General features: G+C 60.7%; 1 protein-coding gene across 3 annotated transcripts in view; it reads right to left on the bottom strand.

Annotated features, from left to right (window-relative positions):
- Positions 1-25532, bottom strand: part of GRB10 (growth factor receptor bound protein 10) — a 146603-nt gene that overhangs the window by 47480 nt on the left and 73591 nt on the right. For all 3 annotated transcript variants that reach the window (XM_041722548.1, XM_041722546.1, XM_041722547.1), the window contains 2 exons: positions 6835-7030; positions 1326-1467 (listed from right to left, as the gene is read on the bottom strand). In XM_041722548.1, coding sequence (XP_041578482.1) covers positions 1326-1467; positions 6835-6956 — 264 coding nt within the window. In that variant the 5' untranslated portion in view covers positions 6957-7030. The remainder of the gene's footprint in view (positions 1-1325; positions 1468-6834; positions 7031-25532) is intronic.

Raw genomic sequence — 25532 nt, forward strand, 5'->3', positions numbered from 1 at the left:
CAGCGCCGTCACCTCTGGGGGGGACCCGAGCGGACGCTCATCCAGCTGCTCCCCGGGCCCTCGCGTGGCAGCACGAGCACATCCGGCTTCCCCCTCCCCAGGCAGCAGGGCCCGGAGGCTGGAGACCGCCGGTGGCCACACCATCGCGCTCCGTGGGGCAGCCCCCGCAGCGGCGCCAGTGACACAGGCCCCGGGATCAAGGGTCGGAGCCCGGGGCACCTCGGCCAAGGCCCCGCAAGCCCGTGAGACACGTCGGGGAACATGGACTCGCCGAAGCGTGAAGCCTCGCCCTGGCCTGCGGGGCCACGGCCGGGGACGGCGACAGGAAGGCAGACACCAGGCAGACGCTGCGGTCCCGGGAGAAGCAGCAGGCCAGCCCCCGAGGTTCCGGATTCCGCGGACAGACTTGGACAGTCGGGCGCGGGTGGAGGCCGGGTTCTCGCCAGGCGCTGGCAGAGCCAGAGCAGATTTTCCTGGGCTTATTTTAGGCTGGGCGAGGCCGTAAACAAGCCCGGGGACCAATCCACAGACAGCCTGTCTAGACCCTTATTTGCAGCAGAAGGTCACCGGAGAGGCAGACGTCCCAGATGTCCCGCAGGCATGTGACACGGCCGCAGCCCAGGCCACACCGACCGGACGGACAGAGCCTGACGACCTGACCTGGGGTAAGTTAGAGACGCCCTCCGCGCCCCAGGTTCCCCCAGGCCATGGCGGTTCTAGAACATGCAGCTCACAGGCCTATTTTTAAGGTAGAAACTGTTAGTTTAAAAAGGTGGCTGTGGGGATTCCCGGGGGGCTCAGCGGTTGAGCACTGCCTTTGGCCCAGGGGGTGATCTGGGGTCCTGGGATCGAGTCCTGCATCAGGCTCCCTGCAGGAAGCCTGCTTCTCCCTCTGCCTCTCTATCTCTCATGAATAAATAAATAAAATCTTAAAAAAAAAGTAAAAAGGTGGCTGCTGTGCCCTAGGTCCCCGTTTCCCTGCCGTGCACAGGTCACATTCCAGGGCAGGAACGTCGAACGCAAACCCCTGGACGGTCAGGGGCCTGAGAAACGCCTCATGCATCCAGGGATCCCGGCCAACGGAATATTCTCGGAGCTAAAATTCATCTTTAAGCACCAGGTGGTTACTTGGTACCACTTGTATGAGCCCCTTTCTACAACACGCAGATGCACCCCCGACCTAACAAGTGGAATTCGGGCCAATAAATCAAAAAGCAGCAAGAGGCAAAGAAGGAAGAGGAGAGATCCCCGCTGTGCCCCTTCCTCGCACGGCAATGAGCCCGGCGTCCGTCCTGCCGGCGCCCGAGCCAGGGGCGCTCGCTCACCTGCTTGGCAGCTGCCTGGCCTGGAGGTAGGGAGCCGCGCGTCAGCACCGGCGGGCTCCCGGGGCCGCAGAGCTCGGGGAAGGGGTTGGGGATGGCCGGCAGAGACGAGGTTCTGAGCTGCTGGTCTTCTTCCTGCAGGCGTCTGGGGGGAGAGACACAACCGCGGGTTAAAAGCTGCCGTCGTAAAAAAATATATAATAATAATAAACCCAATAGATAAATAACCTATAAATAAAAAGCTGCCGCCGTCTCCCGAAGCGATCCCAGAATCCCGCCTCTGGGGACGTAGCCCTGACAACTCTAATAGATACCAGGGTACCGGGTTCCCAGCAGGCCTGGTCCCGCGGTCAAGAGGCGGAGCGACTGCGGCGTGTGCATCGACGCGTGGACGGGGAAGCACACGTGCTCCACCCTCATAAGGGGACACCTGCCCGAGGAAGGGGCTTCCGCACCTGCTGCCGCCGGGATGACGCCGGAGGACACAAGCCAGCCACAGAAGGACGGATGGCGCGGGACGGCACGTCCGTGGGGCACCTCGGGTCACCATCCCCGGGCTAGCGCCGTGCAGGGTGCTGGGGGCTGGGGAGGGAGCGGGGGGCGGGGGGCTCCTGGGTCTCGGGCAGAGGCTCCCTCCTGCAGGGTGAGCAAGGCCCCGGGGATCACGGCGACGGAAGTACACGCAGCACCTTGAACCGGTTCGCCTACGGTCGAGACGGCCGATTTCATGGTACGTGCGTTATTCCGCAATAAAGTCTGTTTCTGGTTTTTCTTTTAAAGCCGTTCGCAGACCCGCAGGCCCAGATCCCCGCGCTCACTGCACAGCCGGGCCTGAGAAGCACCGTGCGAACGCTCCCAGCAGACGACGCTCCGTGCGGGACACGTACCAGCCCCCCGGCCCCGACGGCTCCCCGGCGACGGTGGGCGAGGAGGCTCTGTGAGAAGGAGCGTTTTCAGGAGAACAACTGTGCCCAGGGCCCTGGCAGCGAACACTCCTCCAAGCGCGTGGAAACACGAGAAGCGGCTTTGCGCGTCTCGTCTGCATCGTGGAACCGATGCCCGTTTGTACAAAAAGGTGGTCGGGAGTGAATGCATCGGAGGCGAGTGCCCCGTGCCGCGTACCCCAGAGCACGGAAGCCGCGGAAACTCCCCGCAGCCCCCCGCACCCCGAGGCAGCGCGGAGAGCCACTGCGGGGCGCCACCACGCTGCCCACCCGCGGGCACGTCCGCCCAAGACTGCAAGACCCGCGCGTCCTACGACAAGGCCGGGCACCCACGGTAGCGGAATCAGGGGCAGTTAGGAAAACAGCAGAAGAAGCAAGTTCAAAGTCGAAGCAAAAAACAACCGAGCGTTGCCTCCGTTTCCTGTCCTGGGGGCTGCGGGCGGCGTCGTGGCCCGGCTGCCAGGCGTCCCCCGGGAGCGGGGCCCCCCGTCGGCACGCGGGACGGCATGGCTGTGCCCCAGGGCTCGACACGGCAGATGTGGCCGTGTCCTGTGGACAAATCCCGCTCCTCCCACCCCAGCCTCTGCCATGACCGCGTCCGGCTGACGCGCTGTCCCCTGTGCCAAGGGCAGAGAGGAGGCCGTGCAGCCGGGCCCACTGTCCTGCACCCCGGCCCCGAAGCACGAACCAGTGACCTCCTGCGGCCCGAGGGGTTTATTGTGTTTTGACTTATGCAGAAGACACCGACCCCCGATGCTCTAGTTGTCCACCAGAGCTGCTCTCCAGAGGTTGTTCTGGAAAATACTAAAAGCCCCGTATTTAGGGCAGTGAGGTTATCCCATACGGTAGCCCAAGGACGGACTCGCGTCATCGTACGTGTCCATGTCCAAGCGCAGCCATTGAACAAGGAGCGCGAGCCCTGCCGCACACCGAGGACGCCGGGGCCGCCGTGCATCCACGCAGGCTCGCCCACCGTGCCGCCACCTGCCGCGGGATGCACGGCGCAGGGCTGCGGGAAGCGCTCACCAATTTCTCCCAGCTTTGCTATGAACCTACAACTGCTCTTTCAAAAATAAGCCTTTATTCAAAAAAAAAAAAAAAAATCCAACCAGACATCGTGCTACGTGAACAAGGCCGGACACAGAAGGACTCCCCTCGTGGAAGCACACAGACAGGGCGTCCGCAGCAGGGCCACGCAGTCTGCACTCCGCTGCATGGCAGGGGGCTTCCTCTGGAGCGGCGGAAACTTCTGGAACCAGGTAGAGGCGGTGACGGCACGACCCTGGAGAGTACTAACACCTCAACCGTACGCTTCCGGCGCTGGGTTTTTTGTTACGTGAATTTCACGCTCAATACGTTTTTCTTAAAAATTAAAAGAAAAAAAAAGTGGGGACGCCTGGGTGGCTCAGGGGTTGAGCATCCGCCTTCGGCCCAGGGCGTGACCCCGGGGTGCCAGGATCGAGTCCCGCATCCCTGCATGGAGCCTGCTTCTCCCTCTACCTGTGTCTCTGCCTCTCTCTCTCTCTCAGTCTCATGAATAAATAAATAAAATCTTTAAATAAAAAAGCAAGTCCCACGTTGACTTTAGAGCAGCTCCCGAGTGTCCTCAAAGCCAATCTAAGGCAGGTCCCCTGGGGCTGCAGAAAGTCCCTGTTGCACAGGCTGCGTCCGCCCACAACTACGCACCAGGACAGGGACAGGGGGCGAAGGTGCAGGGACGTCGGGTGGGTGGGGGCGAGGCAGCCCCGAGCTCCGCCGCCCACCCGCCTGCAGCACGCCCGGTGTCCTCTCCGGTCCGTGCAGTCCACGCCCTCAGGGTTGGAGGGCCCGGTGGTGGCCTCCTCCAGGAAGCCCTCTCTGCCTTCCCCAGCTCCCGGCCTGCACCTGTTTCCGTCCGCGCCCCACCCCCACGCCGTGGGTCTCACACGCCACATCTTGAGCCTCTCAGGCTGGGTTTGCATTCAGACTCCCCACTCACCAGGCGTGGGCCTGTCACTGCCCCCAGGGCCTCAGTTTGGTCGTCGGGGCACTGAGGGCCACCACACCACCCCCCCTGCAGGGCTGCAGTGGCCACGGTGCCAGCTAACAAATGAGGATTAAATAGACACTATACGTAGGAAGTGCTCAGCACACATGGGAGGTGCTCAGCACACATGGGAGGTGCTCGACATAAGGCCTCACTTATGAATCCTTGGGTATCCCATATTGGTCACCCCATTTTTTAAATGCACCCGAAAGCAAGCAACAACGCTACCTATGCAGAAGGACTGAAGAGGCTAGGCCTGAGGACTGGGGTCCCCTCTGCAGTGGGGAGAGTGCCTGCTGCCCCGGGTGCACGCCCACCCCATGCGCCGTCCTGGGACTGAGAACAGGCGTTTGGCCCCAACTTTAGGCTCAGGGCTGCGGGGAGCCGGGGCCTTCTCGCCCGTCCTCTGCCCCGACTCAGCCGCGGACACCGTCACCGTGCGCGCTGTGACCCGTCCTCCCCCTCAAGGCTCCAGGGTCGCGTGATGGACAGACCCCAGACCCACGGAGGCGCACAGCAGGAAGGAGCGTGTCTTTCCAGACAGGGCTCTGCGGGGGGTGGGGGGGGCAAGGACACGGGGTGATGCTCCAGAAGCAGGGTGGGTGAGGGCCACGGGGCAGCCGAGCACCCTGCACACAGCTGCGCCTGCAGTGCCGCCCCGACACTGACGGGCTCCCGTGGGCCACAGGGGTGCCTGGCTACAGAACCCGGGGATGTCAGACCGGAAAGACCCCCATAGAAGCTTCCGGAAGCAGGGAAAGGACGTGAGATCCCCGAAGGTGCCGTGCTGAGGAAGGAGCAGCCACGGGAACCCCAGCCTGAGGCCCGGGAAGGCAGGAGGCCCTGGGCCCGGGCCTGCGCCCATCTCTCCACCCCCACCTGGAAACCCGCGGAGCCCCCAGCGCCCTGGTGGTGGCCTCAGAGCTGCTCCTTGCGACCTCAGGAACCTCTGCCCCGGCCGGGATGCCCTCAGCACACCCTTCAAGCTGCTGCCGCACCGGCGGCCGGCCCCCACCTCCCGGCCCTCGGGACCCGGTGGGGCAGCTCCACACTCCGTCCCCCCCTGCAAATGTCAGGTTCCCCTGCTTCGTCCGGGTCAGGACGTCATTGTCCCTGCCGCCCACCCCTGGCACCCGGCTGCCAGGAGGACCCGCCGAAACCCAAGGCAGATGCTCCGCTCGCCCACTCGAACCCTCTCCCTGTGTCTCCCCTGCTACAGCTCACAGGGCCTTCGGGACCGGCCCCCACCTGTCGGCATTGCCCCGGGACATGGGCGGCGTGCAGAAAGCCGTGCAGACGACGGCGTGTGCCCTGACGACACGTGTGACCCCTCACGGGTCCTGCCTGCCAGACACGTGCCCAGCCTGCGAACGCTCCTCCCCGCCATCATCCTTACCCCACCCGCCAGGGCCCTGGGTCTGCAGGTGTTGGGGCAGGAGGGCTCCATCCTTATCCCGTCTGCCAGGGCCTCGGGTCTGCAGGTGTTGGGGGGCAGGAGGGCTCCATCCTTATCCCACCCTCCAGGGCCTCGGGTCTGCAGGTGTTGGGGGGGGAGGGGTGGGCTCCATCCTTACCCCACCCTCCAGGGCCCTGGGTCTGCAGGTGTTGGGGCAGGAGGGCTCCATCCTTATCCCACCCTCCAGGGCCCTGGGTCTGCAGGTGTTGGGCGGGAGGGCTCCATCCTTATCCCACCCTCCAGGGCCCTGGGTCTGCAGGTGTTGGGCTGGAGGGCTCCGCGCAGCAGGACATCCCGACACCCGCCCGTTTCATCAAACCAACGCTTCGGAGGCTCCGTCCCATCTCCTGATCCCTCCCCAGGGCCTGCACCCACCACTCCCACCGTCTTCCTCTGGGAGTGGGACGACGTTACACACGGCCCATCCACGCGGTCACGTGGCCTCTGTCCTTCCGTGCCACTGCACCGACTTCACGAGCCGGCGGAGTCGTCCATCCGCAGATGGCAGAAAGAGAAAACGCACCACGTGCAATGGGGCACTGTTCCGCCGCCACAAAAGGAAGGACGTCTTGCCACTTGCGACCACAGGGATCATCTCTTCTGCTCACGGCATCTCCTCCCCCACCTGCCCGAGCTCCTACTCACCCTTCAACACCCAAATCCGAGGCCTGCCACCTGCAGGGAAGAACCCCCCTGACGTCCCGGAGGCCCCCCCGCCAGCCCCGCCACTTCCAGAGGCTGCACCTGCTCCAGGTAACCCCCCGGGGAATGGGGAATGAGGCCACGCGTCCGAGGTGGCACATCTGTGACAGCCCCCAGGGGTGCCAGTCCTCCAGGTCCCCAGGCCCCGCTCTGGGCCCCAACCGACCACTTGGTCGTTCCTTCAGTATTCCGGGACATTCTCTCACGACGACTTCCCTCCTGGCACCATGCAGGTGCGCCGTGAGTTACCAGAACCGACCCGGAGCCCAGGTCCAAGCCCGTGGGGCCGAGCTGCACAGGGCAGAGGACGTATGTCCCCAGCAGAGAGCGGCGGCATCACGTCTCTGCTCTCGGAGACGAGACCCTCCACGCCCCGGGGCCCACCTGACGGCGACGATGTGCACGGGCTGCGAACGCTGCGCCGGGGGGGGCCTCGGGGCCGCGGGCGGCGGCTGGCTGCGGGCGTGCTGGCCGTTCTGGAGGAGCGGCACCGTCTCCGACTGCATGCTGCAGGCCGGGTACAGACTCTCCAGGGACGCGTTCACATCGTTCACCAGGGCTTCCAGATCTACGTCATCCTCTGGGCGTTAGAGGCAGAAGCGAGAAAACAAAACAGAACAGAACTTTAGGAGCAGTGAGGGGTCACAGCCACACGGCGCCCCACAGTCAGGATCCAAAACCACAACCGGTCAGAGCACTCGGCGAAGGCAGAGGAGCAGGGCCAGGGTGCGCCCGCGGGGAACCGCCTGCACCGCGCGTATCGGCGTCCGTGGGCGTCATGGAGGCAGCTCGGCCGCGTGGGCACCGGCGGGACCCTCAGCCTCGCTCACGTGGCCCCGGGTGCACACGCCGCAGCACAGGCCGACGTCGGGCCCTCACCGGGCCAATCGGGCTCCACCCTTCCCCGAGACTCCAGACGTGACGGAGAGAGCCGAGGAGCGCCCGACGCGGGCAGCGGCCTGGCCCGGGATCCTGGGGGCCCACGGGTGCCCCTGCCGAGGCACACACCTGCTGCCCGCCCGGTGCCCCCTGCCCCCTGCCCCCCGAGCCCGGGGAGCCTGCTCTCCACAGGAGAAGGCCCGACGCAGGTGCAGAGGAGCACGGGGAAGGCCCCACAGAGGAGAGAAAGCGGGACAGGTCGTGCCCAGACTCCGATGTGACCTACTGTCAGCTTGGCCCCGAGCATTTGGGCAAGTGTGATTCTAGCTGCTTCTGCGAAAATACTGGTTTTAGAAGATTTATTTATTTTGAGACAGAGAAGGAGAGAGTGAGTGTGAGTGAGCCCGCAGTGGGGAGCGCAGGGAGAGTCAGAGGCTGAGACCCTGCGATCACCACCCGACCCGAAGCACTCGGACGGTGCACCGACTGCACCCCCGGGCCCCGCTGGGAGGCCGTCTCCAGGTGAGGGTGACAGTTACATCAGGAGACACGGGGCGCCTGGGGGCTCAGGGGTCGGCGTCTGCCTTGGGCTCAGGGCGTGACCCCAGGGTCCTGGGATCGAGTCCTGCATCGGGCTCCCTGCATGGAGCCTGCTTCTCCCTCTGCCTGCGTCTCTGCCTCTCTCTCTGTCTGTCATGAGTAAATAAATAAAAGCTTTAAAAATATTTTTAAAAAAAGAATCTAAGATATTAGGACATTCGGGGAACTCAGGGGTTGAGCACCTGCCTGCGGCCCATGGCGTGACCCCAGGGTCCCAGGATCGAGTCCTGCATCGGGCTCCCTGCATGGAGCCTGCTTCTCCCTCTGCCTGTGCCTCTGCCTCTCTTATGAATAAATAAATAAAATGTTTAAAAAATAAATAAAGAAAAATAAAAAAGAATCTAAAAATATCCTGCTTTGGGAAAAAAGAAATTCCTACTCTGGGGCAGCCGTTGAAATTTCTGTAGCTCAGTCAGCGTTTCATCCATGTAGATGACAGTCGCTTGGGGTTCCCTGATGTTTCCTAAAGTCTGTTCAACCATGGAATCTTCCAGGCACGGGTCTTATGAAACCAGCTCCGAGGAAGACTCTTCTCCATCACCATCTTGTAAATCCGCACGACGCTGCGGTATTTCAGAAGCCACTAAGATGCGACTGAGGCGATGCTCCTCGGTTCCTGCAAAACCCCTTGGGATGGCTCACGTCCTGCATGTTGCATGGTTGGTAGCGGGTCGGCCCCGAGCCTTCCCCGTGCGCGTGGGGGACTCCACGGACCTGCGTGCGCCCCCACCCACCCCGAAGGCCCTTCTGCAGACAAGAACCGTCCCCATCCCTGGGGCACGAGCAGGGCAGATGCTTCTACACACGAGGGTTAAGATGAGGGGGGGTCCACCCAGCGCAGGTCTGATGCCCAAATCCCTTCCACAGGACGGCGGCCTGGGAAAGCTCACGGAGGGGAAGCGGAGACGACTGCGCGGACACCACTCCCTTCGCGCGGATTCGGGAGGCTGGATGGCGGCACAGGTGGAAGCCCAGCCACGCGGTTGTAAATCAAGTTATTAATAGTTATTTTGCTTCCTCAGATGACCCGGCCCCGACCTGGATGCTGACTTTTGTCCCAGATGTTAGGGTGGCCATCTGATCCCAGACTCACATGTGCCTCTGGCCTCCCTGCCACGAGCAAGTGGAGGCGGCTTCGCTTCTAAAATAGATGCAAACGCAGCGAAGCCCACTCGCGACTGGCTCCCGGCGACTCGGGGCGGATGTCCTCCCGGGAGGACCGTGGGCGCAGAGGGGAGCCTGAGCTGGGGTGAGGCTGGCGCCCGCCCCCGGCACCCCCCTCCCTGCGCCTGCCGGCCCGGGCACCGCGTCCACCACGTCCACGGCTCTCTAGCAGGAGAGGGAAGAGCAGAACCGCGTCGCCAAGTGTCAGGCCCCTTCCAGAAAGGCCGCCTGCCCCACGCCCCCGCGTCTGTGCGCCCGTTGCTCGAGCCCGGGAGCACCTGTCACCTGCGCCTTCCAGCTCCATACGGGTCGCTCGCCCGCGGCCTTCCCTAAGATGCTAAAACCCCAGGGACAGATGATGGAGTAACAGCAGGGAAAAGAAAAAAAAAAATCGATGACACTGGTGAGGTTGGGACAGAACAGGAAATAAATACGTTGGCCTTGTTTCAGGGTCCTGGCCCGCAGCTCCTGAGATCCTTCCAACATCCTAAACCCTAAGAGCGACAGGAGCATTTTTTTGTTCTAATATTTGCTCTTTTTTCGTTCCTGAAATAGCTCCAGCGCTTTCATGAAGGTGAAAGGATCATCTTTTGTAAGAACATAGAACATTCTGTTATTCATTACAAGCCCCTTTCTTTCTTTCTTTCTTCCTTTTTTTTTCTTTTTAATAAGACTTTATTTGACAGAGCGAGAGCAGGAATGCAAGCGTGAGCGGGAGGGAGGGCAGAGGGCGAAGCAGGCTCCCCGCTGACACGGGGCTGGATCCCAGGATCCCAGGCCTCGGGATCATGACCTGAGCCGGGCAGACGCTGCACCGACTGAGCCCCCCGGGGGCCCACAAGCCCCTTTCAACCACAGCTGGGTTTAATCAGGTGCTTTTGGGGAATAGCCATGGGAGGGGGGCCGGTTGCCAGGGCAACCAGCGGGGGGGGGGGTGCTGCAGGTTTGGAAGGGTCAGCTCACTCCCTGACCCTGACATCGGGGCGGGGGGGACGGGGCCGGGGGCTGAGAGGATCACCGACGAGTCACCCCATCCTGCCGTGCAGTGAAGCATCCAGAGAAAGAACATTGGCCCCTGGGCTCCGGGGAGCGCAGGTGTGCGAAGGGCCGAGCCCCGCGTGGAAGCCCCGCACGCCTCGCCTTCCTCGCCGCCCGCTCCATGGCACGTGACCCCCGACGGTCCCGGAGCCGCACCCTTCACGACAAAGCAGCCTTCCAAGTGGTCGGCGGTTCACCCGCATTCCCGGGCTGCCCCGTAAACGAACGAAGCAGTGGGAATGCGCCGTGGGACATACAAGGCTGGCGTCACGCACCACTGGGCGTGGGAAAGACCCCGGTCTGGAGGTCAGAGGTGCGGAGCCCGCGCGGGGAGGACAGCCAGCGCCTTCCTTACAGCCCAACAGGCTGGGCCCCGCGCGGAGGCCAGAGCTCTCCCGCGGGAGCCTCTGTGGTCGGGGCCTGACCGCCGGCCTGCACCCACGGCCCGCGCTTGGCCAGGGCTGCTGCTGTCCGCCTCTGAGCGATCCCAGCCCGTGCAGACGTACGGACGCAGGTTTCTGCACACCGGCTGGTCTGCTCTCACAGATCCCGCTGCAGGGGCTGAGTTCTGGGGCCGTACGGCTGGGCTCACGCCGCAGAACGAGCCAAGGAGGCATCACCCTGGAGCTGGCGCGGCCGCGACTCCTGCTCGTGCCAGAGACGGCCGGAAAGCTTAGACGCCGAGCCCCTGACCGCAGCTCCAGACACAGCACAACCTGCGGCTCCTGCCACCTACGGAATCAGACCCAACAAAGCTTCAGTTCAGGGCTTCCTACAGGCAGGATCCGAGGCAGGAAACACCCGAGAGCGACCCGCCCGCGTGTGCCCGTAGACGCGCAGCTCCGGCCTTCCCACATCCACGAGAGAAACTTGGTTTTCCAACCTTCGTGGGAAACGGCACCTCCCGCCTCCTCCCACCTCCCCCAGACAATCGCGACTACGGACACTGGCAGGGTCTGTTAATGGAGAAAATCAATATCAAAGCAGCTGATTATTTCAATGACCCGAGAGATGCCCCGAGAGATGCGCGTGCGGCGTTGCGACCACCTCCGTGCACTTGGAAAGGGGCCCTGCCCACGCCTTTTGGAGCTGCAGGGCCGAGGTCAGCACTTAGCAGGTCTACGCAGACTCCGGAGCCGCTCCCTCATGCCAAGCCCCATCCCAGGCCCCATCCCAGGCCCGAGGCACGTCCTCCCCAGGCACCTGGGCTAACCGCGATGGGGAAAAAAGTCAGTGTTTCAGGAAAGAGCTGCTGAAATCCTAAATCCTGCCTGGAACAACAGGGGATTCCCACAATCCCTTAACCCCGACACTGGGACCAGGCTGCGCCGGATGCCTCGCACAGGTGTGAGCCCGTCCTGAGTGCACACGGCCCAGAGCCCTCCAGACACCTGGGTGCAGGCAGCTGCTCCACGTGGGCTCCCCCCACCCCACCCTTGCAAGCAAACCAAGGAAGTACCTTACGCACTTGCCTTTGCAGCCCAAGGCTCCCCCTGATCCCCCACCCCCTGCTCCCCTGCATCCTCTGATCCCCCCCACCCCATCCCCCTGCCCTCCCGTGCTCCCCCTCACCCCCTGCTCCCCCGTTCTCCACAGCCCCTGCTCCCCACTCCCCCACTCCCCCACCCCCTGCATCCCCTGCTCCCCCCACCTCATCCCTCTGCCCACCCTTGCTCCCCCCACCCCATCCCCCTGCCTGCCCTCCCTTGCTCCCCCTCACCCCCTGCCCCCGTTCCCCCCACTCCCCTGCTCCCCCTCACCCCTTGCTCCTTCACATACCCCCCAGCCCCCACCCCCACCCCCTGCACCTCTGGCCCCTGGCCCCACAGGTGGAGCACAGCCCTCCACCCCCAAGCAACATGCAGTCAGGGACATCTGGGTGCCTGGACTCCCGGGCAGCCGGCTCCCAGGGCTAGAGCCCAGCCTGCTGGTCCTTACTATCCCACGGAAGCTGAGGAGCTCCGAAGGGCCCCAGAGATGAAGAGGTGCCGGCCTCGCGCCTCCCGGCCAGGCCACAGCAGGGGTAATTGAGCGCGCCTGCCGCCGGGTGACGGGGTGCCCTGGGCAGGCTGACATCTGAGCCGTGTGTCCACATGCCCGGTAGTGGCTCTCACCCCCCCGTGACAGCGACTGTGGCGCGCTTACCCTGCGCCCCCGCACTTGGCATCACTGGCGACTGATCCTCAGTGATGGCAGGTGCGATGACGCCCATCTAGCGGTGACACAAACGATCCGAGGCTCAAAATGGGGTCAAGGTCCCACAGCAGCCGGCGGACAAGCCCCGGTGAGAGCGCCCGTGTCCCTTCCTTCAGAGGGTCAAAGTGCTCCTTTCGACAGGGGCGCCCTTGGCCATGCCCGCCTGCCGGGATGCTCAGCTGTCTGGCCGCCCTCCCGCCGCCGACGCGCCCGCTCACACGCGGCCTCCTCCACGACCCGCCGAAGCCGTGGAGTGGACGGCACTCCTGGGGGCCGATGGCCTCCCGTGGGGACAGAGGCCTAGCTCAGGAGAGGAGTCGAGGGTCACCGCAGGAGAGAAATAGGCCACCTGAGAAGGGGGTCAGGACCAGCCAGGAGGCAAAACAAGAGCTGGGAAACCTCCAGGCCACAGAGACCCTGGGGCTGGCTTCTCGAGTGACTCACAGGTCACCCCAGGAAGACTGGCTCGGGCAGGCCCAGGGCCAGGCTGCTCATTTCCTAGGTTGCACTAAACACGGCCCCCACTTCTGACAAACGTCACGTTTTGGCACAAACACGCATGCTTGTCCGCCGATCCTGGGGCCTGGGCGACAGGGAGGTGTCCCGACCCGCCGGCGTTCGTGCCGTGATAGCGCGCATCTTACGACGGCGCGTGCAAAGCTCAGCCACAAGTGGACAGGCCCCCACGGCAATGAGCTGAGCCAGGCGCCTCGCGCTGTGCCCACAGCTCGTCCCGCGTCTCTCAGAGCAGCTGGTGGCCTGGGCCAGGAGGGCCCGGGGTGGGCGGGGGGGGGGGCCTGCGGGACCACGTCTCCCCCCTGACAAATCCCTCCTCTTACCGCCGGGGCCTCGGGGCGGCCCAGAGCACTGCAAATACCCAGAGGGAAGGGGACAGCACGACGCCCAGGGCAGCCCTCCGGACCCGGTGCAGGTGTCCCGGTGGCCAGACGACACCTCCTCTACCACTAAGCAAACAAGCACCAAAAAGTTAAGATAATGATTAATCGCTATTGCTGGACTTTGATTCGGCGAGATCTGCTTGTTTAATCGACGCTTCAGAGAGCTGTCAAGTGGTTCTATTCCTGGGCCCCGCCCCGCCCAAAACAGGGGAAGCCACTCATTTCGCCCCGTGACTCCGCCGTTCAGTGAAATTCAAGAACTGGGACCCGACGTGCGGTGAAGGCCGCCGGCAAGCCGGTCGCCCTCCCTCCTGTCCCGGACCGTGGCCTGCAGGCTGGCGGGAGGAAGCGGGTCTGTCCAGACCGTGCTGCTCCGCACGTGGGGCACGGACGACACGGAAGAGCATTCTCCACCCCAGAGAAGGGACGGCCCGGCCCGCACGGGCCGAGGACCCGAGCTGCACATCACAGGAATCGGCACGGATGCAGCGGTGGGGTCTCTACCTGTACGACTAGGACACAGCTCGGGGGCCGCGGGGGAACAGGAACAGACGCACAAAACATCGCTCCAAAATCACAAAATTAATCGCATCTCTCTCTTTTCCGAGATTTACCACGTTTCCTCTCCAGACCTGGTCTGGACCCCTGACTCTTCCATTAGGTCACAAAGCAGGCGGAAGCTGCACACAAGGCACTACGTCAACAGCTGGTCATTCTGGAAGGGTCTCCTTTTCCATCAATCCTAAAAAAAAAGAATACTAGTCCCAAGAACACTAGAATTGAAGAGGAAAAAAAAATCCAGGTCACAGTCCAAAAGTCCATTAGTCGTAGTGGCTAGCACTGCCCTCTTTTTAAAAAGGCAAGTTTTTAAAGGTAAATTAGACACCGGGCCGTCTTTATTATTCCCATTCGGCGTTAGCACTCAGTTTCCGTGAATTTAACTCCGTAAACGTAGAATCTGTTCATTCCACAAATATTTACTGAGCACCAACTGCACAGCTGGCACTGTTCCAGGTGCTGGAAATACAGGCGTCCCCGCCACCTAGACCTAATGACGTTCCTCCAGCCAACTCTGGAAAGGATGAGCCCCCGGAGACGTCACGCGGCAGCAAGGAAGGAAACTTTTTACTACTTCTGGACAAATGAGTTCTGCTGCCCAGATGCTGAACCTGCTCCGGGGGCAGAGGCAAGGGAGGGAGGGACCAGCGGAGGGGCGCCGGCGGGGCGGGGAGGGACGGCGTGGGGTGACAGCAGGTGACCAAGGGCCAACCCCGGCGGCGTCCCAGGGGCCAGACCCGCTCCGAGCGTGGTTCGTGTGCTCACTCTTGGCGGGAGGGGAAGCATTTGAAGACAAGATCTCCGTTTATGGGTGAGACAGTCAACCAGAGGGCCCTGGGCCCTACGAAGAGTCCCGATTTCCAAGGCATCGGGTCGGGGAAAAGCATTTCAGGAGAACGTACCAGGCGATTCCAAGAAATGGCACGTCTCCCGGAACTGAAATGCCCGCGAGAGAGGAGCTGGCCTTCCAGGATGTGGAGGGAACAGGGTTTCAGCGGAAAGCTGGACACGCCAGCTGGGGCAGGGGGGTCTGGGCGTCCGGACGCCCCCTCATGAATCCCACGAGTGGGGGCACCGGGGCGGCTGTGGCTTGCACCGACGCTCCGGAGACCCACGTGGATCCACCCTGAATCGGGTCAGGGAAGGTGCGGTCGTCACGGAGCGCTTGTTATCCTCACGGCAATCATTTCTCAACGGGAAGAAATTAAGTGGTCCCCTCCCATCCACGGCCCAGGAGAAGCGGGGACGCCGGGGCCTGGGCACGAGACCGAGGGGAGGCCCGGGGCGGACTTCCAGTCTCTCTCCGCGTCTGTGAAGATGATGACAAACGGCACCTCCCAGCGGCGAGCTCCCACGCGGGCCGCGCCCCGGCTCCCGCTCCGCCCAGGCTCCCCTCCTCTGACCCGCCGCCACGGAGCGGGATTCACAGATTTCAGATGAAGACGTCTCGGCTACCCAGACGTGGGGGGGAGGGTCATCCCCCTCCGAAGCTGCACATGCTGCCTCCTTCTTCCGTCCTTTCTTTCATGCTTTTCTTTCCTCCCCCCTCACTGCACTTGAGCTTCCGGAAGACTGGAACGTCATGTTCTTCCACCTTTGCTTCGCTACCTAACGTCACACCTGGTACCTAGCAGGTGCTCAGTGAGTCCTAAGAAATGGGAGTCAACAGCCTCCACAGAAGGAGCTGTAGAACCTTCTAGAAAGTCAGCAGAACTCCCCAACTCCGGTGGCGGCTGGGCCTCCAATCCTCTGGTTCCTTGGAGGAAGGCCCACCGGGCAGGCTACACACAGGCCACCGCGTGGATTAATGGCACATTAACTCCCACGAGGGATGACGATGACGTGCGTCCAGGAAGGAGGACCGCACAGGAAGTGTCACCCAGCGGGCCGGAGCCGTGCCCACGTGAGCCTCCCGCCCCGTCAGGCCTATCGGGGCATCCCTGAGGTCACGGGGAGGGCAGAAGGATGGAACCCCGTCCCCATCCAGGAAGGGGGCCGACGCCCCCGCTCTTCCCTGCCCACCCGTGCTCGTCCTCGGAGCCCGGCCTCCCAGGGGAAGATGCAGTTGCCTCCATCAGAAACGTCCCCTCGCTCCCGCGGGGCATTGCCCAGGGAGCCCCTGGAACAGGGCGCGGGGCCGGGTGGGAAGCCGGCTCTGCACGGGGTGAGCCCATTTCCACATGGAAGGTGGAACGCAGGCACGTTTCACATCACGGACTCCCTGCGGACTCCCTGCTCGCATCTCCAAGGAGCAGACACTTCGCCCTGGATGGAGCCTGATTCGCTCTCCCCCTGGACAGGCAGTGCCCTGCGTGTGGCCAAAGAGTGCCTCGGGGAGGCCGAGTGTGCAAGGACACTCGCTGGGTCTGCTCACACAGTCCTCGCACCACCTGCCATCACGCCCATTGCGCAGATTAGAAACCGAGGCTCGGAGACATGACCCCCCCCCCCACTGACGTCACACAGCTGCTGGTGGACCCACAGGTCCTACCCTGCTGAGGCTCGAAGGCCAACGTTCTTTTTAGGATTTTTCCAAAGATCAAAAACCAGAAACGAGATCGCCGGTCTCAAGGAGCCTAGAAATCAACGGGCAAGACAGACACGTACTTGGCAAACTCTGAACCAAAACCGAGGGCGATGGGTTTTCAGGAGGAGGAGGAAAAAAACACGCAAGGGAAGATCCAAAGGGAAGCAACCCACTTAAGGGGCAGCGGGGAGCATCCAGGGAGGAGGCCGCGGCTGGGGGCTGGCGCCCATCACCTGCGGCACCAGGAGGACCCCAGGGTGCCTGAGGAATGGAACGGGGTGCCCAGAGCATTTTCAGGATAGAAGCAGCCAGCAGCCCCTCGGAGAACGCGCGGCAGCCTCAGTGGGTGGGGAACGCCGACTGGTGTCACGGAGGGTTGGCCATGGGCCGCGAGGCAGGGAGACCCACCTGCTGTGACGCACGCTCTGGCCGGCTCTGTGTCCGCAGCTGGGGTTCGCGACACCGAGCCCCCGAATGGGAAGCGCCCCCCCCCCCAAGAGCGCACTTTGCCCAGACACTTGAGGAGGTCACAAGCCCGCTGGGACTATTTTTTAACCTGTTTAATTAAAACCCATGCACAGAGATGGAGGGGCCGTCCCGCTGTGTCCGTGCACCCACCCCCGGGCAGGCTCAGGGCCGGTACGAAAGTCCCTCTTGGCCAGCACCCAAGGCAGGATCAGCAGGTGTGGACCCCGGGTGCGCCCTGCAGGAGGCGGCGGACGGCGTGGGAGCCACCAGGTGCCCACTCCCTGACCCGCTCCGATGTCAGCGGGTTGGAGGATCCCGGGGAGCATCCGCCGGACGCGTGTGTCCCCCCACCCGCAGGTAAGAACCAGGAGTCCGGAGAACCTGCTCCGAGGGGGGAGTAAGTCACGGCGGGGCTCCTGACCCCAGCCACGTCCTCAAACGTGACCCCTGTACGCGAATTGAGTGGCTTCTTAAAAAAATAAATAAATAAATAAAAACAACTCATTCCAAAAAAAAATTCACCTGGAAGGGCTGGTTCATAGGTTTGTTCGAACGAAACAAGTTAATTCAGGTAAAGCGTAATGTGATGGGGCAAAGTATACTGGACTTGGGGAGAGTGGATCCTGGGTCTCCACCGAGGGGAGACCGACGGACGCTCTCTCATCGCTGATCTGTATTTTTTAATTTTTTTTAAAGATTTTATTTATTTATTCATGAGAGACACAGAGAGAGAGGCAGAGACCCAGGCAGAGGGAGAAGCAGGCTTCATGCAGGGAGCCCAGTGCGGGACTCGAACCCGGGTCCCCAGGATCACGCCCTGGGCTGAAGGCGGCGCTAAACCGCTGAGCCCCCGGGCTGCCCTCATCACTGATCTTTATAACGAATTACATCCCAGTTGTACCCACCGTTCCCAGAAAGGGCTTTATTAGATCTTTGGACGCAAAGGCCCACGTGTTCCGCGGCCGATACGTTAAAGCCCCTCTGCTCACTGCCGGGTGCCCTGGGCCTGGCGTGGCCGAGACAGGCAGCAGGCACCTGTCGGGTGAGCGTAAGACACAAGAAAAGGAAGGCGCAGGCGGCAGCAGCCAACGTAGGGGCAGATCACCAGGACTCATGGGGACGAAGCCTCCACTGGGCGGCGAGTGTCCTCTGACAGCGACGGAAACACGACACATTAACAGGGTCCAGGGATCTCCCCAGATGACCCCGGCAAGCGTGGCAAGGCAGGAGCTGAGACCCGGGGGCCTCGGGGGGTGACAAGGGGTGCTCCGGTGCCAAGCGGGAACGGGGAAGGGGAGGCCCTGCAGCTCGCCCGACGCCGGGAGACGCGGAGCAAGCAGGTGCCTCGGTGGCTTTTTGTTCTTCCTCACGCAGACGGAGCCTCCAAGCGCGGAGCGTGGAGCAAGTGTGTGGCCAGGAGAGGGCGGCGGCTCGGGGCTCCCTATTTGGCTGCTTCTGCGGACAAGGAAAATTCAATCCCTACCTCTCGAATCTCATTCCGACCCACTGAAAACTGAGGAGTCAGAAGGACAGGAGGGCAGGAGCGGGCCGTGGAGGGTGGAGGCTCGTCCAGAGGCAGAGCAGCGCGGGGCCAGCTCGGCTTTGCCACTCCTCCGGGGGGATCTGGGCGGCCCTCTGACCCCGGGCCTCAGGGTCCTCCTCTGTAAATATGGGGTAACTACAGGGCCCACCGCGCAGCACAGGTCGGGTGGGTTCTCTGGCTCACAGGTTAAGAACCTGTGTATGTAACAGGGAGGTCACCTAAACAGGTAAGAAACAGGCCCGAGTGGCTCGGTGGTTGAGCATCTGCCTTCGGCTCAGGGCACGACCCTGGGGTCCCGGGATCGAGTCCCGCATCAGTGTCCCTGCATGGAGCCTGCTTCTCCCTCTGCCTGTGTCTCTGCCTCTCTCTGTGTGTCTCTCATGAATAAAAAAAACAAAACAAAACAAAAAAAAAACAGGTAAGAATCAGAGGACAGCTGTAAGCGCCGGCCTGCCTTTCTGAAGGTCCGTAATACCGTCATCTGAACGGATATCGCAGAAGCAGCATTAATCACGGGGGCAAACGCAACAACCAGACGTGGCCTCAATGCATTTCATAGTCCAAGGGGCCAGCACACGTCGCTCTGTGGGAGAACGATCACCGATGGCTTTCCTCCCCCCCCCCGCTTTTTGGCCTCTCAGCCCTAAAGAAAGGTTGTCTAGGCATGGCCAGAGGGGGAAAGAAATCAAAATGATTTTTTTTTAATTTTTTAAAATTTATTTATTCATGATAGACATAGAGAAAGAGAGAGAGGCAGAGACCCAGGCAGAGGGAGAAGCAGGCTCCACGCAGGGAGCCCGACGCAGGACTCGATCCCAGGACCCCAGGGTCACGCCCTGGGCCGAAGGCAGGTGCTAAACCACTGAGCCACCCAGGGATTCCCCCAAGAAATCAAAATTATAACCGACGTTGGCTTCCATATCCAAGCAGAGGCCGATATTGGTGACTATTTAGGATTCTTCACATGCAGCAGAAAAAGGACTTTCAGAGGCAGCGCTGTTTCCCTGTGAAGGAACGATTCTAAGAAAATAAAAGTTACTCCTACGTGCCCGTGTGGGCAAAGCGGGTAAAACGTCGACAGTCACGTGGATGATACAGTAAAGGATGAAGGGTAGGTCAGAGGACGCCCAAGGCCCCAGGACACGAGCTGGGGCCACACGTCTTCTCAGCTGACTTCTGATTCCGTCCTTCGTCGTCCCCCCTGACACCCTGTAAACGGCACCTTCAGGACAAGTGAGACATGATTCTCCTGCTCCGGAAACACATGACCTCAGGCCCATGAGCAGTGCGTATACCTAACACCTGTACGAACAGGTGCGTGACGTCAGCTTCCCCTAAATCACCTCCAAATGCGAAGCTGCGCGTGGACTTGGCTTTGATTCCAATTTACCACCAAGTGACCTCTCGGTCACTTCTGGGCAAACGACCAAGCGTCTCTGGCTCAGTTTCCCAATCTGCAGCTCTAATGACTCAGGGAAAACACAGAAGACACATGGGAGGTTTTAGCACAGTCGCAGGCGCCACTGGAAGAACAGGGAGCCAGGAACTATCTGGCCCCGAGCCTGGCCACCCCCAACATCGGTGACACTTGCCAAGGCTCCCTGTAGGGGAAGACACGAAACCAAACAATCTTTCTTGATCTACTTCACCTTCCCGACCGGCATCCTTTCCTCCTTCTGTCTCTTCCACTTGGCAAACGATGCTCCAACGAGACCCGAGGAGCCTGAAACACCCGCTGCACATCTCGCCAGGCGTGGCTCTGCACAGTGGAGCCGCACGCCAACCACCCATGCCTGCCGCTCGCGGAGGACCAAGAAAGAAGCTGCGGCCAGAAGACAGCAGGCGCGGGTCGGGTCGGACGGGGTGTGGGAGGCCAGGACCGGCGGGCAGCCAATTCCAGGGCCAAGGGCTGGCGTCTGGTGTCTCCATGGGAGCTCCCGGGTCCCCGGATGTAGGACTCGGGGCCCCGTGCGCAATCTTGGCAATTCATCCTGGAGGCCTCACTGTGATGCTCACACATCCCTGTCTCCAAATGGCCCGTGGTCCTGGAATAAGCTGCGGACAACGCCAGGCACCTTCGTGCGTGGACCAGAAACCTGTCTCAGCTCCTTGGGGCATCTCTGCTCAGCTGGGCCCTGGGGAGGGAAGGACCACACAGCCCAGCTTCGGCGGCAGGCAGGAAGAGTCGTCAGAAACAGCGTTACAGTTTCTTTTAAATATTTAAGAGACAGAGCGAGCGAGCAAGCGAGAGAACACAAGCAGGGAGGAGGGGCAGAGGCAGAGGGAGCAGCAGACCCCCCTGCTGAGCAGGGAGCCCGATGTGGGGCTCCCTCCCAGGACCCCGGAATCACGACGTGAGCCCAAGGCAGGCGCTTCACCACGGAGTCCCCCGGGGGGCCCAGAAACACCTTGTTTAACATGAGAAAAGGCCAAACTTCTACTTCGTCCTCTGAAATCTCATGTTATCAAAATACGGTCAAGAAAAAGCTAAATCGGGGGGGCCTTGGTGGCACAGCAGTTTAGCGCCGCCTTCAGCCCGGGGCGTGATCCTGGAGACCCAGGATCAAGTCCCACATCGGGCTCCCTGCATGGAGCCTGCTTCCCCCTCTGCCTGTGTCTCTGCCTCTCTCTGTCTCTATGAATAAATAAAATCTTAAAAAAAAAAAAAAGCTAAATCCAGAATGACCATGTTCTTAACTCCACTCCCGAGCAGAGACCCTTTCAAAGGACTGGAGAGCAGGGACTCGAACAGGTACCGTACACCTGTGCCTCCCGCCACCGCGTGACCGGTGGACGCGGCCCAGGGCAGGCTGACAGATGGCCCCCGGCATGCCGTGTGCACCTTCCAACCGTATCCAACCACAGAGGGAATGGGATCGTGATCCACCGTGCCCACGAGGAACCTGCGAGATACCTGCTCCGCGAAGGACGGCAGACGCGGAGAACATTCTAACTCCCCTTCTGTGCCGTGACTGCAAGGGGCAGGACCACAGAGACGGCAGCTGGGGGATTACAGCTTTAATACGCACAGAGCTCCTGTTTGGAGTGAAATAGATGGTGCTAGTCATTGCGTCACTCTACGATGAACGCCACTGACGTGCGCACTTCCAGTAGCTAAAACCACCAATTTTATGTCGTGTGTATTTTTACCACAATAGAAACGCATCTTTAAAAAAAAAAAAAAAAACCATCCAGAGCAACTGTAGCTGTCATAAAACCACCGGCTTTCAAAGGAAAATGCATCCTTCCTGCAGCGTGCAGCCGGGGCACGCGTGAAGCATCTGCAGCAAGGGCCACAGGAAAATAAGCTGCTTACGCTGGAACCAGCTAATAAAACAAGAGCGTTAAATCCTCTCTGCCAGAGAGAGAGAACAGGTCAAGGAAAGTCACGGTGAATCTTTTGTTTTAAACACCAGGTCCCTGGGCAAGAACCAGCCAACTTGGTATCAGAGGCGTCGTGCAAACCCGAAGGCCTGTACCCAGAGCGTCCGGGGGTGCCGTGCACGTCGAGGGGGCCGGGCAACAGCCCTGGATCGCCGTCAAATTGCCATGGGGTCCCAGGGCCTCTAGTTAAGAGAAGCCCGAGTGCTGAACCTGGGAAGGGGCGGCTGGGAGCGGGCAGCAGGGGGGCCGTAGGTGTGCTGACCCCGACGGCGGCCGGGGCGGGGGACAGCCAGCCAGAGCTGCACGCCGAGCCTGCTCGGTACAGACCTGGGGCTGGAGGACGCCCCTGGCAACAAAAGCAGGTGGCACTTGGACTTGAACGAGGGACGTGTGCCCTTCTGTCCTGTTCCTAGACCTCGAGCCCCACTGCCCCCCCCAGCTCGGCCGCCGCCCCGTCCTCTGCATGACCTGCGTGTCAGCTGCAAACACAAGCAACGTGCTCCCCCGTGCGAGCCTTTCCCCAGCTTTCCTATCTGATGCTTTCCCTTATCCATAGGGCTTTAAAAATAGACTGAGGACACTAACAGTACCTGCGCCCTAAGGGCACTGCAGCCCTCCTTCCCAGGCTGGAGCATGCCGGCTAGTGTTTTCCTTTCTTTTTTTTTTTTTTTTTTTAAGATTCTATTTATTCATAGAGACAGAGAGAGAGGCAGAGACACAGGCAGGGGGAGAAGCAGGCTCCATGCAGGGAGCCCGACGTGGGACTCGATCCCCGGACTCCAGGATCTCGCCCGAGACAAAGGCAGGTGCTCAACCCCTGAGCCACCCGGGCGTCCCGACTAGTGTTTTCCGTGCCTGACGTCCCCGCACAGACGCGATGCGTCGTGTACTCAGACATCACTCTCCCGGTTACCACTGCGCTAGGGGTTGCGGAGGGATTTACTTCTGGGCTGAAGGCATAAGATTCTCACTACTTGTTCTTCTTAGATGAAGTTTTTTTTTTTTAATGCTTTTTTCTACTTGCAGGGATTTAACTGACCCGAAATTGATGATTAAGGATAGTACGGGGCGGGGATCCAGCCCACCCTGCTGCGCTGGGCCAGGACTTCTCCGTAGACGTGTGGGTCTCTTCACGGCACGTCTATGCTGGTCCTTAGGTCCGTGTGTCCCTAACTGTGATGGCCCCTAAAGAGGCCTTGTTGTCATCGCTCATCCCCATTAAAATTACGAGTCATGTGGGGTGCGGGGCTGGCTCAGTCCGTGGAGCTTGTGACTTCTGATCTCTGGGTGGTGGGTTCGAGTCCCACACTGGCTGCAGAGAGGACTTAAAAATAAAACCTTACAAATAAATAAAGTTAGGAGCCATGTGACAAGTCGTTCCAAAACTGCAAAACGTGGTTGCACGTTCATTAAATCTACAGATAAATCTGATGATACGCGACATCTTCGCTCTCTGATTTGTGATCGTGGGATAGGGCTTCAATTATTGACGCCTTGTTTTTTTTTATGTCCTTCAGCAGGAACTTACAAGGTCAGGTCATCCCGCCGAATCGACTCCGACTCCTAGCTACCGTCTGCTTCTGTTACTGTCAGTGGGATTTCCCTTTACACCAGGCCTCCTGATGGTTTCCGACTGCTACAATGATCTGATCGCACAGTGTCTGCCAGCTTGGGGAGCTCACTCATTTTACTTTTCTTTTACAGAGAAAAACATAAACGGATTTAATTGAGAGCAAGAGTGAGCGAGCATGAGTGGGCAGAGGGGCAGGGGAGACGCGGGTGCCTCGCTGAGCAGGGAGCCCCAGGCGGGACTCGATCCCGGGACCCCGTGATCAGACCTGAGCAGAAAGCACATGCTTGCCCGACTGAGCCTCCAGGGCCCCAGAACTCACTCGTTATAAAAGCCTGTAAGTCTGTGTGGGTTTTCTGTCCGGGTAGTTTGCCAACAGCCACCGATTTCATTGCCGTTTCGGTGTCCGCACGTCGGCCTCTGCGTGCCGTTGCACGAAGGCCTCCAGGCACAGCCGGCCCTTGGGTGTGATTCTGTGTCTTCCTGGACGCGACTGATACTATTCCTGTGCGCGAGGGATGCCGCGTACTTCTGACAGGTCCCGAGTCCCTTAGAGAGCCGGCTGAGGGTCTGCTCTTCTCCTTTGCGCTGTATCAATCAGTGGAGAACTGGGTAATCCCGCGGGCGCCGCTGAGACGGTCACTGTCCCCCCTTAAGTCTCCGAGTGTGTTACCGTCCTCGCCCCGACACTGGGAAACATCCTTGCAAGATTCTAATAACCCAACTCAGTCGTGACACTGTTCGATGTTTAAGGCAAATGGCTACACGTGACTAATGCTTTACACGGACCTCCCGGTTGTAGGGGAACGTGGAATACGTGCACGCGTGGACTTCTGTGCTGCTTGTGCAAAGCTGCAGAGCACTGTACGATGAGCGGGTTTGGCGCCTGCCTTTGGCCCAGGGCACAATCCTGGGGTCCCGGGATCGAGTCCCACATCCGGCTCCCTGCATGGAGCCTGCGTCTCCCTCTGCCTGTGTCTCTGCCTCTCATGAATAAATAAATAAAAATCTTTAAAAAAACAAAAAAAGATTTTGCATTTTGCTCAGAGTGGAATTATGTTTTATTTTGTTTTCCTCTTTCAACTCTTCCTTATTTCTTCCAAATTGTGTCCCTAACACTTTTGGGTGTGGTGTGTGCTGCCTACAGAGCTATACTATGCATCCTGTCCCGCCATCCGGTATTCCACACACATTATACAAGAGAAACAGTCTTGGCTTTCCTTTTTTTTAAGATTTTATTTATTTATTCATGAGAGATACAGAGAGAGAGAGAGGCAGAGACACAGGCAGAGGGAGAAGCAGGCTCCATGCAGGGAGCCCGATGCGGGACTCGATCCCGGGATCCCAGCATCATGCACTGGGTTGAAGGCGCTAAACCGGTGAGCCACCAGGGCTGCCCTAGTCTTGGTTTTCTTAGGTAATCTGCAGGTTAGTTTTTCTTTCTTTTCTTTCTCTTTCTTTCTTTCTTCCTTCCTTTCTTTCTTTCTTTTTTTTAAAGACTATCTGTTGAGAGCAGTTTCAGGTCGACAACAGAATCCAGAGGAGGCTATGGCCGTCGCCCACATCCCCACTGCCCCCTACAACATGCCTCCCCATGGCCAACCTCACTCACCGGAACCGTAGATGAACCCGTCTGTCTGACCCACGGCGACGGGCCCACCCTTACCACCTCGTGGGCGGTACCGTCACTCCTCTAAGCCTCTCTGCCCCGTTCCCACGTTTCCCCACTGCCACCCTGGCAGCCGCTGGTCCCCGTACTGCCTCCACGGTCTTTCCTCTTCCAGAACATCACAGAGCGGGGCTCCTACCACACGCCGCTGTTCTCGACCGGCTTCCACGCAGCGATGCCCACCGCGGCCTCCCCGGCCCTCCGAGACTCGAGAGCTCATTTCTTCTCAGCGCGGAGGAGCGTTGCCTTGTCTGGACGGAGCAGCTTATCGATCCGTTCATCCAGCGAAGGGCGTCGTGGCTGCCTCCAAGCTTTTCGACAATTCTGAATGCGGCAGCGTGCCACGTCCCCGTGCAGGCGTCTGTGCGGACGTACGTTTTCGGCTCTTCTGAGTAAACCCCAAGGTGCGGGATCACACGGTCAGAGGAAGCTTGGTGACACGCCGCCCTCCGACGCGCTGTGCCGTCCTGCATTCCCGGCGACGGGCGCGAGCTCCCGCAGGCTGCACGCCCTGGTCAGCGCTGGGTGTGGCAATTCTGCTTTTACGCGTCTGCGCTCCAACATCCTCCTCTCACATGTTCGCAGTG

This window comes from Vulpes lagopus, chromosome 11 (assembly GCF_018345385.1).
Source record: "Vulpes lagopus strain Blue_001 chromosome 11, ASM1834538v1, whole genome shotgun sequence".
NCBI lineage: Eukaryota > Metazoa > Chordata > Mammalia > Carnivora > Canidae > Vulpes > Vulpes lagopus.